Below are 21,027 nucleotides of genomic sequence, written 5' to 3'. Positions count from 1 at the left end.
CTTATTAATTGTAATATATAAATCGAAAAGAAATCCTTGAATGAACACACACCATTGGCTAGCAGTCTATAGTATATACCGTGTGTGGTTCCCCATTTAGAGATTTCTTCTTTCTGTATGGTGATGTGACTTTTTCAGACATTTGGCCACTATGAGAGAAGCAGTAGTATGTTTTTTTTTTCTAATACATGCAACGGGCATGTGCAACACCAGAGACTGCAGAGTAATTACATTGAAGTGTAACACTGAACTAAGCACATCTTTGCATCCCATTATGCTTTTCAAATTTCTACTTTTCCAGTGCTTGAAATGTTTTGTTAAATCTTAAACGACCATTGCGAAACTCTTAAGGAGCAAACCTTTACATAGGCTCTGCAGTATCTGGCCAACATTGTATAGAATGCTCTATGTGCTCAGCATACAGGATCAGGTATCTGTGAATTAATGAGGGACCCTTTGTAGCTATCAAATGAAAATAAGGAGGAAGAACTGCCATATTTCATTTTCTTTAGGTGGCTCATTGTATCTCCCATCATTCTAAATCACTCATTCAGGGTGTCTCGGTATACACCCCTGGCCAACACAGATAGACACACACGTATACTGACACACAGTACTTTATCAGGATTATTGGAATGATTAGTAACTATGTACTGATGAATGGGCAGCAGAATGAGGCTGATATTACCCCGAAAACTGGGACACATATAGAGAAGCAGCATTCAGACCTAGCAGAGAAACGCTTACTTATAATGCTTTATATACGCATATAAAAATACATACACACACATATATACATCCATACACATACATTTTTTCCAGATCTGTGTGTGTTTGTGTGTGTGTGGATTAGGTTTATATTACAATGTGGGGACCAAATGTCCCCCACAATGATAAAACCTATTATTTTGATGTTGTGGGGACCATTTTTCAGGTCCCCACAAACATCTGTGAATGCAATCAAAAAAGTGGAAATTCCAAAAGTCTCATATTTCGTTATATTTTGGCCTAGTATCTCTTTGCGACTGACGTCCCTCTGTCCTGTGTTCTAGAACATGAACCCTACGGTTAAGGTTAGGGCTGAGTAGGTGTTACAGTCATCATGTTGGGATTAGAGTTTTTCCCATAGATATGAAGTCCCCACAAAAATATAATTACAAACCTATGCGTGTGTGTGTGTGTGTGAGAGAGAGAGAGAGAGAGAGAGAGAGAGAGTGAGTTTACTACATTGTGGCCACCAAAGGTCCCCATAATGTGGTAAAACATGTTACTGTTTTGCTTGTGGGGACATTTTTCAGCTCCTCACAATATAAACTACAATTTTATATTTAAAAAAAAAAAATCACGAGTCTAGTATTTTGTTTGCTTTCTTATGATTAACGTTAAGGCTGGGTAGGGGGTAAGGTTGTCATAGTTAGGATTATGGTTATGCTTGTAGAAATGAGAGGAAAGTCGCTACATTGATAGGAATATAAGAACTGTGCTTGTGTGTTTTTTACCTGTGTAGGATGAGGATGGTTCTGATGACAGCTGGTCAGTGGCTTGCAGTGTCGGGGGTTTGAAATTTGCCTCTGCTCTCTTTGCCAGCAGCCAGCATGCTCTCCCTGTGTTATGCAGGCTTCCTTTAGAGCTCTGCTTTTCTCCTATAGTCCAAAGGCATGCAGTCCATGTAATCTGTCTCTAAATTGCCCATAAATTATGATTGCGCATGTGCCCTGCGATAGACTGACATTGCATCTGCGGGGTATCCCAGCCTTTTGCCCTGTACTGGTCAATGGTAGAAAAAGTTTCAAAATTTTCATACTTACATAAGAGTACAGATACCACACCAAAATGATAGCAAAAGTAAAAGTTTTGCAGTGAAATGATACATAAGTAAAAGGAAAAACTATGGGGATTTAAAAGCATTTAGGAATAAAAAGTAATATACATTCAAATCTATTGTTCTTGCAATGAGCACCGTATCTGATTAACATGACTCCAGACAGGTTTGAATATGGCACTAACAGTTACAGTGCATCACAATAAGGAAAACCAAGTCACAAATTTTCCTTTTATTCGGAAAAAGTTTTGGAACTTGCTGAACTTTTATTCTGTAGTAAACAAAAGATAAATATACCGGCCAAATTTAATAATGAATTATAAATATTTTGTGGAATTTTGAGACCTCATATAAGTGGTGAATGAGCCGATGAAAACCTGTGTTCTCCACTACGGGAAATGGGATCACCTCCATTATTTCAGTAATAGCTAGTGCAGCTAACATTGAATATTGATAAAGTTTAAATATTGGTCGAGAATTTTGGTATGGTTACCATTGTATTGTGCATCACAATATATTGTTTTTCGATCTTCATGAAGATAATGTGCAATGTAAAATAAGAAAGAAAGAAAGAAAGAAAGAAAGAAAGAAAGAAAGAAAGAAAGAAAGAAAGAAAGAAAGAAAGAAAAATATATTGCTCAGAAATCATTAGAGAAAATCTCAATCTCAATTTTGAGTGAAAAAAAATATCCAAAATCATGTAGCCCTACTCAAGTGTTCTGCATACAATAGTCATGCAGAATGTCTCGGAGTAATGTCGTTATCTGACTCAAAAATGTGAAAGTAAAAGTTGTAACTACTTAAAATACTCAAGTAGAATATTACTCAGGAAAACCTACTTGCACTTCGTTACACCTCCGGTACTGGCTGGGATAGGCTCACAGTGCAAAAACATGCAGTCTGGTTAATTTATTTATGGTATGTACCTGCCTGCCTGTTTGTTTATAATCTGAGCTTTGTCAATTGAAACAAGGAGGAATTTGGGTAATCATAAAACAGTGCTATCAGCAATACCCCATGCCCACCCACCCCATTAACAATCTCCCTGTCTCAAGAGAAGGTACAGTGGAAGGGGATACTGCAGCTGTTGTGTCTAGTGGCTCGTAGTTTGTGTGTGTGTTTCAGTGTGTTGATTTGACTTCCGCAGTCAGGTGACAGTCCCTCTGTACAGTATGACGCTCAAATGTGCCAAGTGCGGAGTAATCTCGTCGGCTGATGTGTCCACCACAGCTACCAGTAACGCCATGTTAGTCCCACTAATTATTTCCTCTGGTTCTGTTTCCTTTCTTGTTGTACCCTCTCTTCTCTTTTCTCCTACACCTCTGTTTGATTTTGTCCCCTTATCTTCCTCTTATTCTTGCAAGGCAAGCTGAGAATAATTATTTATCTCTTACGGTAGGAAGGCTCCTTGTGTTTCCTAGGATAGGTTCATTCAGGGGGTCGCCTGTGCTTCCTGGGATAGGTTCATTCAGGGAGTCGCCTGTGCTTCCTGGGATAGGTTCATTCAGGGGTCGCCTGTGCTTCCTGGGATAGGTTCATTCAGGGGGTCGCCTGTGCTTCCCAGGATAGGTTCATTCAGGGGTCACCTGTGCTTCCTGGGATAGGTTCATTCAGGGGGTTGCCTGTGCTTCCTGGGATAGGTTCATTCAGGGGGTCGCCTGTGCTTCCCAGGATAGGTTCATTCAGGGGTCGCCTGTGCTTCCTGGGATAGGTTCATTCAGGGGGTTGCCTGTGCTTCCCGGGATAGGTTCATTCAGGGGGTCGCCTGTGCTTCCCAGGATAGGTTCATTCAGGGGTCGCCTGTGCTTCCTGGGATAGGATCATTCAGGGGGTTGCCTGTGCTTCCTGGGATAGGTTCATTCAGGGGGTTGCCTGTGCTTCCTGGGATAGGTTCATTCAGGGGGTTCCCTGTGTTTCCTGGGATAGGTTCATTCAGGGGTCGCCTGTGCTTCCTGGGATAGGTTCATTCAGGGGTCCCCTGTGCTTCCTGGGATAGGTTCATTCAGGGGGTCGCCTGTGCTTCCCGGGATAGGTTCATTCAGGGGGTCGCCTGTGCTTCCCAGGATAGGTTCACAGGGGTCGACTGTGCTTCCTGGGATAGTTTCATTCAGGGGTCGCCTGTGCATCCTGGGAGAGTTTCATTTAAGGGGTTGCCTGTGCTTCCAGGGATAGGTTCATTCATGGGGTTGCATGTACTTCCTGGGAAAGGTTCATTCATGGGGTTGCATGTACTTCCTAGGACAGGTTGGCATTAATATGAGGTTCAGCATTGAAATGGCTGCTAAGGTGCCCTATGAGCATACAATGTAGCATAAAGATTTGATACTTATGCAGTATTTTGAATATCCTATACTCCTACTGGTTCTGGGCTATATTTAGTAATTTAATGTCTTTCAGAGCTCTCAGACTGCTATTTTTTATTGAGTGTTGACCACTACAGTACCAAAATTTTTCAAGAAATGCATGACCTAAAAATGAGTTAATTGTACTGTTTCTATACTTCTTTCTGTTGTTCTTGACATTTAAATTAAGCACTTAATTATAGTCACTCCTTGATGATTAGACAGAGAAACAGCAGAAGGGGGACTGAGAAAGCATATAATGAAGAACAGAATGAAGACATCTCTGTTGCTGATGATGTGTTTGCATGGGGTGTTGTGTTTACTCTGTGGGTAGCAGTGTTGTCTCTTACTGCCTGGGCTCTGGGTATGATTCCCTCTGTAGTTTTGTGTGGGTGGAGTTTGCATATTCTTACTGTATTTGAATGGATTTCCTACCAACATTTTGGCAGGTGTCTCTAAGCTACCCTTAGTGCACTTATGGATTGACACGCTGTTCAGAGTGTTTTCTGGGCTTAAACTGCAGTCCTGCATTGGAAAAAGGATTATAGAAAATGGATGGCTGTTTTAAGTGGTCACCTGTGCACTACTTACAAATTTTGCTAAATAAAGAACAAATATAAATATATATACACACACGCATAAACATGCATACTCTCTCTCTCTCTCACACACACACACACAACACCCAGTTAATCACCACCTTATTGTGGTGGAGGGGTCTGTTGTGTGGCTCTGTGATCTAGATCTGAGAGGAGCTACTGTGTGTTGTTAGGCGGCAATTGCCCCTGGAAGGGTTTCCCAAGAGAAATTGGTCCTAGGTGAGCAGTCAAACTAAGTGATTCACATAGACCCCCATGACAAGTACATTAGAGGGAGTTGTGACACCGCCCAGACTGAGAAGACTGGGGCCCTTCCCTGGAGCCAGGCCTGGAGAGGTAGCTCATGGGCAAGCACCTGGTGGCCAGGTCGCTACCCATGGGCCCGGCCTGGCATAGCCCGAGAGTGTTACATGGGTCCACCCTCCTGTGGGCCCATCACCTGCGGAAGGTACTGTGAGGGTCAGGTGCAGTGTAAATTTGGTGCCATTCGAAGGCAGAAGCCTCGGCTGACTGATCTTCAGTAACCAAATCTGACAATAGTTACATGGAATGTGACCTCTCTAGTGGGAAAGGAGCCTGAGCTGGTGCAGGAGGTGGAGGAATACATCCCTTTAACTTCATCTTGGGGGACAGGTTCTGACCTTGGACAGGATGCCTTTAAGGTGTCCCCTCTGGGCACTCCCTAGTTCTGTTGCTTTAACGCTCTCATGGGTAGCGACAGTGAAACCTGGAAGGATATAATTGGGAGAAATGGCCTGCCCAATAAGAATCTGGGCGATGCTCTATTATTGGATTTCTGTGCTAAACCACAATGAACACCATGTTGAAACATAAGGGAGTTCCTAAGTGCACCTGGCACCAGAGCACTCTAGGCTGCAGTTTGATGATCGATTTTGTAATCGTATCGTTGGATCTGCCTCCATGTTTTGGACACTAGAACAAAGAGAGGAGCTGAGCTCTCAACTGATCACCACCAGGTGGTGAGTTGGATCAGATGGTGGCAGCCATACAGAAGTGACAGACCGAAACCTATAGTGAGGTTGTGCTGGGAGCATCTGGCAGAGTTTTCTGTCCAATAAATCTTCAACTCGCACCTCCGGCAGAATTTCTCCTGTATCCCGAAGGAGCGAGGGGACATTTAGCCTGAATGGGCAATGTGCCAGGACTCCATTGCAAAAGCAGCTGTGCGGAACTGTGGCCATAAGGTTGCTGGTGCCTGTCGCAGTGGAAATCCCCAAACACGGTGCTGGACACTAGTGGTAAAGGGAGCTGTCACACTATTGAATGAGGCCTTCCAAGCTTGGTTAGCTTGTGGTACTCTGGAAACATCTGACTCGTACTAGTAGGCCTTGGCAGTTACTGAAGTAAAAAGTTGGGTGTGGGAGGAGTTTGGTGAGGTCATGTGGAAAGACATTTGGCTGGCTTCAAAAAGACAAACTGTCAGGCGACTTAGGAGGGAGAAGCAAGGCTTTACCCATGGAGACCTATTGACCTCAAATAAGGTTATAGTTCGGTGGTGGAAAGAGTATTTTGAGGATCTCCTGAATCATACTGATACGCCTTTCTTAGAGGAAGTAGATCTGGAAGACTCAGAGGAGGACTTACCCATACAGGGACTGAAGCACTCAAAAAAGGTCTTGCGTGGTAAGGCTCTGGGTTTGAATGAAATTTGCCCTGAGTTCTTCAAAGATCTTGATGTTGTTGGGCTGTCTTAAGTGACACGCCTCTTCAACATTCCGTGGAGGTTGGAGACCTTTGGATTGGCAGACTGGGGTAATGGTGCCAATCTTTAAGAAAGGGGACCAGAGGATGTGATCCTACTTCAGGGGGATCGCACTCCTCAGCCTCCCCAGGAAGGTCTATGTCAGGGTAGTACAAAGGAGGGTCCATCCGTTGATAGAACCTCGTATCCAGAAGGAACAGAGGTTGATTCCATCCTGGCCGTGGAATGCTGGACCAGTGTTTCACCCTCAGAAGGATATTGGAGGGTTTGTTGGAGCTTTCACAACCAGTCTACATGTGTTTTGTGAACTTGGAAAAGGCATGTGATCATGTCTTTCAAGGGGTCCTGTGGGGGTTGCTTCAGGAATATGGGGTGAGGGGGTCTGCTGTTGTGGGCCATCAGGTCCCTGTATAAATGGAGCGAGACTTTGGTTTGCATTGCCAGTAGACTCGTTCATGGTAGGTGTTGGACTCCGCCAGGGCTGCCCTTTGGCACGAATTCTGTTCACAACTTTTTTTAACAGAATTTCTAGGCGTAACCAGTGGGCGGAAGGGGATCCAGTTTGGGGGCCTCAGGATCGCATCTTTGCTTTTTGCGGATGAAGTGGTCCAGGTGGCATTATCACTCTGTGACCTGCAGCTTGCACTGGGGCACAGATCAGTGCATCCTGTCATGGTAAAGAGAGTGCTGATTTTGATGAAAGAATGAGATTGTAGATACGCAGTAGATATGAGTTATCTTCTGCAGGGTGTCTGGGTTAAGCCTTAGAGATTCAGACATTCGGGAGGGGCTCAAAATAGAGCTGCTGCTCCTCTGCATGAAAAGGAGTCAGTTGAGTTGGTTTGGGCATCTATGTAGGATGCGTCCTGGATGGCTTCTTGGGGAAGTGTTTTGGGAAAGTCCAACTGGGTGGAGACCTCAGAGTAGACCAAGGACACACTGACATAATGTACATGGAAAGACACAAGATTCCTGACAGAGAAAGTACCAAAAATTATATTTACTCTCCACCACATCCTTATATCTCTAAAATCATCAGCACCCTTTGTTAGCTTGGGGACTCTTTGTTAGCATGAGGTACCCCTTGTTAGCATGTAGACCCTTTGTTAGAAAGGGGTACTATTCCAGAGAGTGGTGCATGTATTACCCCACTACTCCATAGAACCCTGGGTGGCCTGGTCTGTAAAATGTACTAATATTGTGCTTTCATATATGTAGTGTACAGTAGTACCTGCCTGCTGTTGGTAATGGCTAATTACATTGGCTCAAAACAAAAAAAATTCATCAAGTTTGAATTTTCCTGTCATTAGTTTAACCTTCATAGCTTCTCGACCTTACACACAGCCTCCATGTGACAAAGCAGCATGGCATAGAGCCATTAAATGCTTGCTAATGTAATACCTCTTAGCTCAGCACCATAAAACCTTGTTCTTTTAGGATTAGCGTTGGATGGCCAGCAGTTACTGCTAATTTATTACTCCTGTAAATGGAATGGGTTTCATTTAGTACTATTTGGTCTCCTTTGTGAAAGACTATTACCTCAACACACAAACAGAATAATTATCCTCCTACATACCGTTTGTTATTGAAAAAAATAAATTTAGAGGCAGTAAATTGTTTTATTGCAATTTTTTATAGGAGATGCAGAAATTGTTGGAATGTTTAACACATTTTGGTATTTTATAAACTGGAAAATTTGTAGCTAATAGCACATAAAGACTAAATTCATGCAGGTAGAAGGATGGTGTTTAACAGAGCACAAGCACGGATAGGAGTGCTGAAATGCTGTTGTGAATTTCAAGCCACATGCTGTTTGAATGTAGCCTAATGTGTGACAGAGGAAATGATAAAGAGCAAGAAAACTAAGTGAGGTCTGCAAACAATAAAAAGGGGACTTTCGGAGATTCAGCGCATTCCCCACGAGGCTAAATTTTCAAATTTTAAAATTGTTCATTTGGTTACTAAAAAATGCGATGTTTCTCCATTTTACTTTCATTGGGGCTATGGAAGGAGGATTTGGTTTTATTAATGATAGGCATTATTCATCCATATTTCATGCCGCAATGGTTACTTCTTGAGTAAGACGTAAAGGATTAACAGTGATTTATATGTACTTTGATTTATCCTCAAAGTCGGTAGACAGAAAGGTGCCTGCATTTTTTCTAGGTCATTACTGTGCCTTTTTGGAGGGATTTAGTATAAGGGAGTACTGTTTCCTTAGTGCATTGCACCAATATGTATAATATAGAAATTGAGTTTGTTTTGTGTTATTGTCTGCTAATGTGTTAGGAGAGTCATTTAAAAGTGTCTTTGTCGGCAGTTACAGTATACTTACGAGTGTGAGCGTTTGCACAGAATAAAGCTTGGAAACCCCAACCTTTCTCTGCTTTTACCTCGATGAGTGAAAATCAGAGAGAAGGCCTTTTTACCAATTGTTTCCCTGTAGAAACTTCCAGATCAGGGTAGGAGGCCTCAGTCACTATCTTTGCCTCCTCAGACCTTCCTCACTCACCTCTAATCTATCACCCTCACTCCTCTTCCCCCTGTTGCTTCTGTTCTCATTTTGTTTTTTGCATTATTTGATTGATATGTGACATGCTTATATACATGCATACTTGTAAATGTGAATTATAAATGTGCATATTTATAATCCTGTGTATAATTGCTGTCAGCAGAAAGGGCAAGTATACTCTGCTGGAGACTCAATTAGTGTTGGAATGTTAATTAGATGTCTACTACTAATCAAGCTTAAAATATAAGCTCCTTTTTACCTCTTAGATGCAAATTCTTATAATGATAAATTCAATGTTAAAATGAAAATAAATAAATAAAAATAAAGATTAGTGGTTAACACTTAACATTAACTTTCATAATATGCAGTGCACCTTCATAATGCATTCATAGATCATTCATAAATTGTATGTAAGTATACATAACATCCTATCAAACCTCAAGAGCTTTAATATACCTTAATAACAAATATTATATGATAATAACATAATAAGATATTGTATAATGTTTGTTATCAATGTATATAAAAGTTGTTAAGGTATGTTTGGGTGTTATGGTTTATTTATATGCCCCTAATGAATGCTCTATGAAAGCATTATGAAGGGACACTGAATCTTCTGTGAATGCATTATAAAGGCATTATGAAAATGTAGTTCATGTGCAGAATTACCAATAATTTTTTGTAGGCATTGCAATGAACAGTGACAGTCACATTTAATGTAGGCTGTGGTGGCAGTGTAATCTTGCCCTCTTTGTTTGGAATGACTTCATCTAACACCAGCTCTGACTCATGTGCTTCCTCCCCTTTTGTCCTGTAGGGCATCGCTGTGGAGCTCGTGTGTGGTCTTGCCCTTGCTTGCCCTCACCTGGATGTCAGCTGTGCTGGCCATCACCGACCGCCGCTCTGCCCTTTTTCAGATTCTCTTTGCAGTCTTCGACTCCCTGGAGGGTTTCGTCATTGTCATGGTCCACTGTATCCTTCGTAGAGAGGTACAGCATAAGGAGATGTACCTAAACAGAACATGTTTATTAGTGTGCATACTAGTTTGCGAAGTACATGATCCTCACATTAAATGGTAATCAGCCCATTTGGCATGAGGCAGAAGAGCTTTTAAAGAATACTGATGACTGTTATGTTACAGGTTCAGGAGGCGGTTAAATGCAGAGTAGTAGACCGTCAGGAGGATGGAAATGGTGATTCTGGGGGCTCCTTCCAGAATGGCCATGCACAGCTCATGGTAATGCCACCCGTTTGTCTCTGAGTGTTACGTAGTCAAATAACTATGTAATGATCCCAGTGTGATTTACACATTTTGCTGTTGCTGTTCCCATTCTCAGACTGACTTTGAGAAAGATGTTGACATGGCCTGCAGATCAGGTAGGCCTTGCAGCCAGGTGCTTTGCCTATATGTGTGTGGGTGTGCTTGTTTGTGAATGTACATAGTGATTCGAAATCAGAGTAGGAGGATCTAATTCATATACTGTAGTGGGATGTGGTTACAGAGTTCAGTAAATTAACTTAATTATTATTAATTATGTCAGCTATGGGCAAAGGACCCTCCTAACGGTTTTTAAAAACATTTTTGTTATTTATTAAGTTATGGAGTTATCTATCTATCTATTCTGGTGTTATTTACAAAATAATACCAGAATGGTTCACCTAAATACATTGTTTAGACATGGAGGAGTAAGTGTGGTGAATTAGAGTATAACACAATTTATTTTTACAAGACCAAAAATGTGATCTTATGCTGTAATGCTCTAATGTAAATAAACGCAGCTCCATTCACAGTTTTTGAGACTCAAAGCTTCACACTGAATTTAATTAAGTCATTTTTTTCTGCGAGCAGACATGATCTTTGATATCCTTTAGGAAAAGATTTTGATTATCATCTCAGGCATGATATCACAATGCCAAAACGTAGACATATCTTATCAGCTGCTGGAAGAGGATGTATCGGCTTTTCAACATGATTTTGTTTGAAGGTATATAATATAGCATCAGTCAGTATTGTAAAATAATTCTGCTCATTTTTCTGTCTGAAAATAGCAGAAGTCCTGGCGGTCCTTGTCATGCCAATATTATATCAGAATAACTGTAATACATTGCATTTTAATTTTAAAAATAACTGACAGATAAATGTTGGACCATTTTTGCATTTCTTCTTTCATAAAATCTCCCTTTCCTCACTTCTATGTAGTAGATCAAGGAATGTATGATATACAAGATTTAAACTGTACAATTAATTGTATTCCCCAGACTTCGCACTCCACTGCCGCAGATGCTTTTTTTGTTAGGATGATAACTCAACAATAACTATTTGAAGATCTCTCCTCAAACTTTTCACAAGCATTGTATGGCTGAGGAACTGAAAGTGAATAGATTTTGAGACAGATCTCCCCGAAACTTAAGCAACATCACAGAGTGAAAGGGAAAAAGACAGTTTTGACAATTTATCCTGTTGAAATGATAATTCAAAAAGTCTTCAAATCAACACTTTGCAAGTTTGCAATAATTTGCGCTAAAACAGTTTTACTCCATCATACAAAACAAAACTTAGTTCAGCTTTGCAGTTTTAATGATGGATCCTTTTCAACATTATCTAGTATATGAAAATCAGTCTAAAGTTTACTTAGTAATCGTGACAGGTATACTTTGCGGACACATTTTAGGGGTGAGAACTTGGAAGTGGTCAAATTTTGAGACCAGTTGTTTGAGACCGGGCGTAGAAAATATAGTGATAACAGAAAAAAGCGTAACTCATAATTGATTGCAATAACTTAGGTTTAACCTTGTGAACATGATAACTCTATTTGTGATTATTACGATAAGTACTATATTTGATCTTTGATGGATCTTTTTCCCCACTTTACAAAAATATATGGATCTGCGTTCATATCTTCCCCATGCAAGACCCTCAATTTACCCAAATTTAGAACTGCAAGACAGAGAGCAGCAGAGAGCAGCCTCCATCTTTAAAACATAGCCATTTACCCTCAAAACATATTCCATGGATCATTTTTGGGAACTTACCTCGAACAGTGAACAAGTCATTGATTCTCAAACTGTGGGGCTTGAGATTATTTTTTAAATATACGATAATAAATTTATTGGCAGCTGGTCGGCGAATCATGCCGTGTTTTTTATTCTAAATTCCAGATGTCCACTATCATTTACTTGAATAGGTGTTTTTGCTTTCAGTATTGTTTCTCCCTTGGACTATATGGCATTGTAGTCAACGTAGTGTTTTTCTCTCTGACTGAAAACCACGCAAATATAAATGTGATTCTGAGCTTGGATACTAACATATCAGTAGTGTTAGAACAGATTAGCGGTGTGATATCACACATTGTAGTAGGATTGCTTGTACATATATTGGTTTTCACCCTCCGCAATATTTAGAAGTAGATAACTATAACACCAAGTTTCTGCCATAGAATTAGTTAAAGCTTTTATTGGACAATTGTCAGGTCTAACAGAATAAGACTAAGTTGGATTGGGAGACGTGTTATTAAAATGAGTTTAGCAAATAAATTTCCTACAATGTCTTTTTGCTGCCTTAAAATAGTAACATGCTGACAATGCGCCCGGCCACACCTCATATAAAAAACACTACTCCTATGAGTGGAAAGTGGGCACAAAATCATTCGCTGTTTTGATGACATGTGCATGCCGTGAAAAAGAACAATGCCCTGGTACAAAACTAGCAAAACCACTTTGTGTCGTGCTTTGTTCAACTGGAAAATAGGGCCCATGGACATTAGGGCATATTTTGATTTGATTTGATTTGATTTATATACAACAGAATATACAGGTAACCACCTGGTTGGTGCAGAAAGATTCTGCAAATTTGAATGTAAGTGGAAAGTGCAATAAATAACTAGGTGTAGTTTCAGAGTTACAACTAGGACTAATGCATTCTGTCTTAATGATGCTGTAATGTATCACAACACGCCCATGTAAAGTGCCTGAGGGCAACTCTGTTGTGAAAGGTGCTATATAAAATAAATTGAATTGAATTCAGGTAAAAACTTTCACATTTCCAGTTGATCTATCCAATACTAGAAATTGTTGGTGAGGTTGGTGAGTGTGGGAGGAGTATGGATTAGATGAGCATTACCAACATTGTTGTATTGTTTCATCTCCAAGCTGATCTCTCGATCTAATCATCATTTCACCAGGTACTCTGAAGCGGCCTTCTCTACAGGGTGATGAGAAAACAGTACCCCAACAGCTCACACTTCAGAAGGGTTCGAACTTCAATACTCTGCCCGCCAGCATGGCTAAGGTGCATCTACAGAATGTGGCTGACTACGCCAGTCACACACTCACTCTGAAGAGAGACAAAGGCACTGGTGCCCGGGAGTTGCCTGGCGCTAAGTCCATCTACATCTGTGATGGGGAGCTCTTCAAGCAGATGGATGCAGACCTGACTCGTGGGCCTGCTGAAGCTCCCGCAGCCCCCGAAAACAGCAGCTATGTGCTGCTGCCCAATAACACATCCACATTGCGGGTCAAGCCCAAAGAGGACCCTGGAAAATATAACATCAATATCGAGCAACTGCCCCAGACCCGACTCATCCACCTGAGCAACCCTGCTGCAGAGCCGGCACCGGGCTTCAGCCTCAAGGCCCTGCCTGCTGACCATGTCAGTGTATCCTGCTCTGAGAAGGAGGCACCTGCACAAAATGCACAGAACATCTCCAGTGAGTCACAGATGACTAACAGCCTTGGTGAGGCTGGTGACTCAGGGAACTCCGGTATGATGTCCAAGAGTGAGACTGTGTCAACACTCTCCATGAGCTCCTTGGAGGTGAGACGCTCCATGAGGTATCTGAGTTAGCAGGAGGGGGGTTTCTGTGTCATTCATTCATATCTTATTCTTCTCTTTGGGGTTTGTATATTTCCGTTTTGTTGATTAATGAAGTAAATCAACAACAATTAAGAGAGAAATTACAAGCTAAATTTTACTCAGGAAAATGTGTCAGGGCCCCACATTCATTTTAAAATGCAGGATAATGAAACCTCATGTTTTTTTATAGTTATTGTCGTCTCATACTGTCTTGATATGTCAGCTTGACATCTTTGCCTTTGTTACTATTATTTTATCTAACCAATCAGTGTTCTTTTAGATTTTTTTTACCTTATAAGAATGAGGTATATTATTAAATGCTTTGCGTTAATCATTAATATGTTGTATCCTGGTGCTGGATTGATTTAATTTTAAAGGTTTACCAGCTACCATGGGTGTGTCTTTCACCACAAGGATGAGTACCACATACTGTGTGTCACCTGGGTTTTTGTTTAAGCTTTGCTAACAGAAGTAACACTGACCATATGAAGTACATTCAGTTACTTCCAACTGCATATGATTGGCGCAGTGGACCACTGCCAGGGTAATTTGTGTGAGAGTGAGGGACCTGCAGCCTGACAGTGCAAATTATCTTTTTATTACAATGGCGATAGGGTATTAGACTTAACGACAGCTTCGGCAGGAGAGTTGGGTTTGCAAGAAATGGGTGGCATCTCTGTAATCATGTGCATAAAACACAAAGAGAAAGCATGCTGCGTATGCTACATGGCGTCCTCCGTGGCACTAAGAACTGGCCTGTGTTTGGTGAAAATTGATTTGCTGTCCACCCACCACCATGCTTTATGCTCCTCCATCTCCTCCCCCACTATCTCTCAAGGTCACAGCAGGCGCCACCCCAGCGCTTGATGTTTCTCTTTGAGGGAGATGGGAAGTGGGGGCGGCATCATCCAAACAGCTGTGCTGACATCTAAAAAGCAGGGAGATTTATTCTGGAAAACTCTTTGCTAAATGCTATGCAGTAATGCAAGAAGAGTTACAGTATTCACAATCACAATGGAGTTTTCATTTTAAAATTACTAAAAAGTGTTCTAACTCATCTGAAGTAAATTCTAGATATTTTTTCTGTACATTTATTTAATTCTGAATCGGGAAAATATATCATTTGTTTAACTTTTGTCTTTATGCTACTTATATGTTAGGAGCACGGCCCATTGAAAATTAATGGTATTTGTAGTATTTTGTGAGAACTGGGTATTAAACCATTTATTTTGATAAAGTATTTTAAATAGTTTCAAGCGTATTAAAGTTTAGCAGAAGAGTCTTTCTTTAGCAGAGTGTTTTTCACTGAGTGGTGTCTCTCACTCTTGGCCAAGACCTTGTGCCATGTGGGCTTGAACTCGCCCACAATAGCACACTCTGAAGGCCTTATCTGTTCCTTTGCAGAGACGGAAATCACGCTACGCTGAACTAGACTTTGAGGTAATATATTTTGTCCTTTGTGCACATGTCTGTATGCCCTCCAAAATCCATGCTTATGAATTTAGTCAATTTCCTAGTCATGTGACACTAACAGATGGCACAGTGGCTTAGTGGATCAAGTCCAGTTAAGGCAAGTGAAGAATCTAAATTGCCCATGTGATTGTGTCTCCGAGTGTTCTTCAATGGACTGGCATCCAGTTCAGAGTGTTCCCCCCACATCATTCCTGGGGTTTGGCTCTAGGTCTACTGCAGTTCTGTATTAGATCAGCAGGTGGAAAACAGATGGATGAATAACACTCAGAAAAGTAAAGACATACTGTAGTGGCTGTTTGTATACTGTTACATGTGACTTAAGAATATCGTTGTGTGTTATAATTATTTTCTTTCACACGTAGAAGATCATGCACACACGGAAACGACATCAAGACATGTTTCAGGACCTAAATCGGAAGCTGCAACATGCTGAGAAAGACCGAGAATCCCCACCCATTGATGGAAAGGTGAGACTCTCTGCTCATCTAGACAGCTACACACACACTGACGACAGCCATGGAAGTACAGTTTTTTTAAAAACTGCTAATTTATGGAAACAGAGACATATTTTTTCTGTAGGGTAAAACATTTTATTTTAGTGTAGTGTAACATATTTATTGTAGATTTGTTATCAGATTAGAATTTAAAATCAGTTTTGAATTCTCTGCGAACAGGTTAAGTATCTAATTAATTTGTAAAACGAATAATATGCATTTTATGCTTGTCAGTCAGGATTACATTTCTACTCTCACACTAAAAGAGCAATCCATCAGTGAGACTAAATATTCTCAGTCACATAAAATGAAATAAAAATGTAACGATTATGCAATCAGTGACACTGACTTGCTGTTTTCCCTGCAGCCTGGTAAGCGATGGAGTGTTTCCTCTGGCGGCAGTGACAAAACCAATCTCAGTGTGAGTGTCTAAATAGTGTTCCTCCTCCATTCTTTATTATGTAATGCTCTTTAATGTGTTTCTGCATTGTGTGCTACTTGTCATTATCTCTAGCTGTTTATTTTTAAATTTTGGAAATGTGTGTATGCAATTACAGGATGTAATTAATGCCCCATGAAATGTCTCCTGAAAATGTGGCAGTGAAAATCACATTGTCTTCAGCTGCTTTTTTGTATGTATTTTTACATCTATTTGGACACATGCTTAACCTGACACTGCGACCACTCCTATACACAGGACAAACAGCAGACCCCCAGCAAACGGGCCTGGGAGGGAATTCGCAAGACACACTCTCCCCCCTCTTGGGTGCGCAAGGACCTGGAGCCTGTGCAGGCCTCTCCATTAGAGCTGAAGAGTGTGGAGTGGGAAAAGGCCAGTGCCACCATACCTCTGGTGGGCCAGGAGATCATCGATCTGCAGACAGAAGTCTGACCAGAGCTTGACAACATCCAGTAGAGTCCCATCTTCTCTTCATTTCATTTGAGGTTGAAACTAACAGACTTACAGGGGAGAGAGGACCAAAAGAAAGATAATTACAGGATGCAGAGGACCCTCAACTCCATTTTTAGAAAGAGGGGAAATTACTTATCCTTTCTTTATTTATTTATATATATTTTTTTTTTACTTTGATACCAGAATCGCCTTTTCCTTATACTGACAAAAGGACAGAACATCGAAAAGTGACTTTTTTTTCTATGAAAAAGCTATGGAAAGGAGTATGAACTGACGCCAAGAAAGAAACATACAGGTTCCATGTGTTTCTGTAGAGAAAGACTTCAGCATTCTGTCACGAGTAGGATTCCCTTGCAACATCTCTTTCATTGGTTGGTTGTGGTCAGGCAGGTGAGACACAGAGGGACCCCCCACCTCCATCCCCCCGTATGGGGGGAAAACTAAACTCTGGTCTGCTTCCATTATTCTTCTTTTTCATTCTTCTTGATTCACATACTGTTATTTTTTCTGCTTAATGTAATGAGTCAGCTGAAGACTATAAAGAATATAGGGTATAATAAGCAGTCTGCAGTCAATTACAGTGGATTTCATCAGTCATTATTACGATGAAAAAAATCAATGCCCCTAATTGTTACTGTTTCACTGTTTTGTATCATATTATCTTTAAAATTATTATAACAAGACAAATTTGCACCCTCTCCTCATCTTTACTGATACACCAGTTCCACCTTTTGGTCTCTTAGAAATATGTGAACTAGTAATACTAAAATTCTAACAATCAAGCAATTTAAGCTCAAAACTATCATTCAGGCCAGACAGTGGACAAGAGCAGGTGGACTGGGAAAATGTGCCGCTCCTGCCAACTCACCCCAGCGAGCATGTTAGCTGTCCATGCAAAGAGCCTGATGCACTGTCCTGTGGAATGAGAGGAAAAATGGACCACTGCCTCAGCAAGACTGCTACGCAGCAGCAGTTGCTGCACCGGCCACCCTCTGCAGGGCCCCCTACAGTGGGTGCAGTGATGGTGGCCCTCACAGCGGCGCAGTGCTGGCAGGCATTTGCAGCTGCCTCACATGTACACAGATGTGGAGTGCCCTGTGAGAGGGTTGGATCACAGGAAAAAGATTTAAAGGACTAAATGTTTGAAAAAGTATATATAAATACTTATTTGTTAAAATGAACATTTATAAATATATACATTTGAAACTGCAGAAACTGTGACAGTAATTCAATTTTTTTTGGTTGCACTCAGAGAAAGCACAAAGCTCTTTATAGAGAGAGTCCTGCTGTACAGTACTGTAATTATTTAAACAGAATAACAAAGAATGAATTTTAGCCTATACATATCTTTCTACTGTGCTTTAGGATTTTCATGTTTCTTTTGTTCTTGTTTTGCCCACCCCCCACTTTGTTGGGTTACTGGACTATAATAGTGTTCTGTAACTAATGTAATGGTGTGTGTTTTAATATCATTGTCTGTACCTTAGCCACTTTCCCCCCAACCCAGCCTCAGGCCCCAGTCTTCTCTGAAATAGACTTTTGTTTTGTCTCCTTTATTTTGTTGGTTTCAACTCTTTGTTAATGTACAGTTTCAGAGCACAACATGAATGTGTCTCATTTCTAATAAAAGATATATCTATATTATGAACTAAAAATGGCTTCATGTTGGGAATGGGGATTTGATGTTGGTAGATGGTGACATACTATCACGAGAGAAAGGCGTAGGAAGCCACCGGACATGCTTGCAGTTTGATTATATGCAGAATCCATACTTGAGTTATGTTCCAAGCAAGAACCTCCATATAATGTTAATATTGTTCAGTGCCTAATATAATGGATAGGCACTTCATGTCCTGCATCTGAATGCATCTTTTCAAAGGTATAAAGTGCTAGAAAGAGATTAATTTATTAAAGCAACACTCCAAAATTTTCGTACAAATATAACAAACAAACCATCACACCTGAAATACTCAATTTTAAACCTTTTTTAAAGACATAGGAAAAATTAGTCATTAGTAAACTATTAGTAAACTATTAATATAGTTAAAATTATTATTACAAAGGTTGTATAGGCCAGGCATCTGGAGTCTGGTAATGTTGCCTTTATACTAGGCACTTAGATGATTTCCAAGGAGATAGTGAGAACTAAATTTCTCAGAGTGCCAGAGTGCAGTGATAAATGAGCAGTTTTAATGGAAAAAGGATTTACTTGCACCTCATGAGCAGAAATTCAATTTAAAAGACCACCTAATCAGTTAAAAAGGTTTAACTGATCATAGATTTTGCAGGAAAATAAATGTCAGGAATGTTATTATGAGACGTCAACATGCCCCTTCTGTTTGCTGATAAAATACAGCCTTAGTTCAGGCAAAGTGGTGCAGTTTCCTGTGGATCAGGGGAGATGTTTTTTGTGACCGCAGAATTATTCTCAAAAGATTCAAGATGCAGCCATCAGAGAAAGAAAGAAAGAAACGTGGGAGACATACATAACATGCAGGTCTTACTTTTTGTTGGTTAAGTTACAGGTGTTTTTTTCAGCTTTGAATGCTCTGAAAATTACACAGAACACTCAATTGGATATTTTATTTTGCACAGCACATAATGTTTTCACGCAAGCCAGATACCTCCAGGCTAAATGTTAAAGTAAATGACAAGAGAAAAAAGGGAAAGACTGAGAAATATTGGACATTTCTCAAGGTCGAGGAGCTCTTTGGCCTCCCCTGTCTGAATTAAAAAGTTCAGATGCAATTGTTTTAGGTTATTGTGTGTGCATGTGTGTGTTTGTGTGTGATTGTTCACAAGTAACTGTGCAGGCATTTACAGTACCTATAATTCAAAGTTGTTCCACTGGCAGTATTTAATTAAAACTGATTCATGGCAGAGGTATTTTAATTGCTGTTGCCTCATACCTCCAGGGTTAAAGGATGAATTTCACTTCTGCTCTGTGTACGGTGTTTGCATGTTCTCATTTGGTCTTGTGGGTTTATTCTCACAGCCCAAACACATGGAGTTAGGCTAACTGACAATTCTAAATTGCCATACTGAATACATTTGTATGTCTGTGAACTGTGAAGGACTGGTATCTCATCTAGGTTTTGCCCTAAGCTGCCTGGGATAGGCTCCAAGACTGCTGGTCACATAGGTCTCTGTGACCCTGGACTTCTTTGGGCCCGTATTGAGTTTCACTCAGGGGGATACCATCAACTTGGCTAAAATAAGGTCAGGGAAAGGCCTTCAAACCAACTTATCAGCAATGTTATGTCAACCCTTAATGAACGAGAAAGAACCCACAGGCAGACTCACTGATCATAAACACATCCTGCCCTCTTCCCCTACCTTCCTCCTCCAGTGATCCTGTTCCAGGTCCCAAATGTTTACAAAGCAAGCCAAAATGGGCAAAGCATTGTCTGATGTTAATGTAATAAATGTACATACTCATACTTGGTCTCTTCTGAATGGGCTCAGTGTGACTGATATAATGGTCTCAGTATTAAACCAATGCATCATACTATGCAGCATATTATGAAGATCTAGAGAATTAGAGAGATCTTGCCTTGTTGGAAGGTTCTGCCTGTCAGTGAATAAAAGACCTTAATGACCCCACCATTAAAATTCGACTGACCATTGATTTGAGGACTTATATGTCCAATGAAATACCAGTATACCCTGGAGGAGATCGCAAAGATATCACAATTAAAGTAAAACAATAACTATAACATCTGGTCAGAGAGTGGTGTATCACCATCTTCAAAGACACCCCATTGCTTAGTTTGATATTTAAGGAAGGGCAAATGAGACAGTTGTGGGATATTTTGTAGCCAGAACTCTCCACAAGGTAATTAGCATACTCACCACAAGTAACTTTCATTTAAGGTAAGTTCACATTACACAATTTTAGGTGCGATTTATTGCTCACTGACAGTTTTTGGAGATCTCCCAAAAAAACCTAGATTGGAGACAAATTGGTCTTTGGTCAGTGATGGCAAATTGACGCTCAATCACAATGATTGAACTGTTCAAAGACGTGACCCAACAGAGTCGCCAATGCATCACAGATGCCCGTCAGATATGTAGCAGGCTACACTACCAGTCAAAAGTTTTTCACAAACCAAGATTTTCTACATTTGTATGATACTAACTTAACATTTACTAAATATACACTCAATATCCTTTGTTAACAAATAAATTTATAGCATGTTCAGATGTAATCTTTAATTCATCAAAGTAACCTCCTCTAGTAGTTATAACAGCAGAGAAAATTCAAGCCATTCATTCTACAAGGGAGATTAAGTATTGC

General features: G+C 40.5%; 1 protein-coding gene across 3 annotated transcripts in view; it reads left to right on the top strand.

The window, feature by feature from the left end:
* adgrb1a (adhesion G protein-coupled receptor B1a) overlaps window positions 1–18,371 on the top strand; it is a 90,867-nt gene extending 72,496 nt beyond the window's left edge. For 2 of the 3 annotated variants that reach the window (XM_049026067.1, XM_049026068.1), the window contains exons 25-33: window positions 2,970–3,068; window positions 9,816–9,987; window positions 10,140–10,235; window positions 10,336–10,375; window positions 13,180–13,811; window positions 15,255–15,290; window positions 15,686–15,790; window positions 16,185–16,238; window positions 16,515–18,371. In XM_049026067.1, coding sequence (XP_048882024.1) covers window positions 2,970–3,068; window positions 9,816–9,987; window positions 10,140–10,235; window positions 10,336–10,375; window positions 13,180–13,811; window positions 15,255–15,290; window positions 15,686–15,790; window positions 16,185–16,238; window positions 16,515–16,709 — 1,429 coding nt within the window. In that variant the 3' untranslated portion in view covers window positions 16,710–18,371. The remainder of the gene's footprint in view (window positions 1–2,969; window positions 3,069–9,815; window positions 9,988–10,139; window positions 10,236–10,335; window positions 10,376–13,179; window positions 13,812–15,254; window positions 15,291–15,685; window positions 15,791–16,184; window positions 16,239–16,514) is intronic. The other variant, XM_049026070.1, reaches the window with a different exon arrangement.
* Window positions 18,372–21,027: the final 2,656 nt, after the last annotated feature.

Source organism: Brienomyrus brachyistius, chromosome 9 (assembly GCF_023856365.1).
Source record: "Brienomyrus brachyistius isolate T26 chromosome 9, BBRACH_0.4, whole genome shotgun sequence".
NCBI classification, from domain to species: Eukaryota; Metazoa; Chordata; class Actinopteri; order Osteoglossiformes; family Mormyridae; genus Brienomyrus; species Brienomyrus brachyistius.
This window is presented reverse-complemented; position numbering and strand designations above follow the sequence as displayed.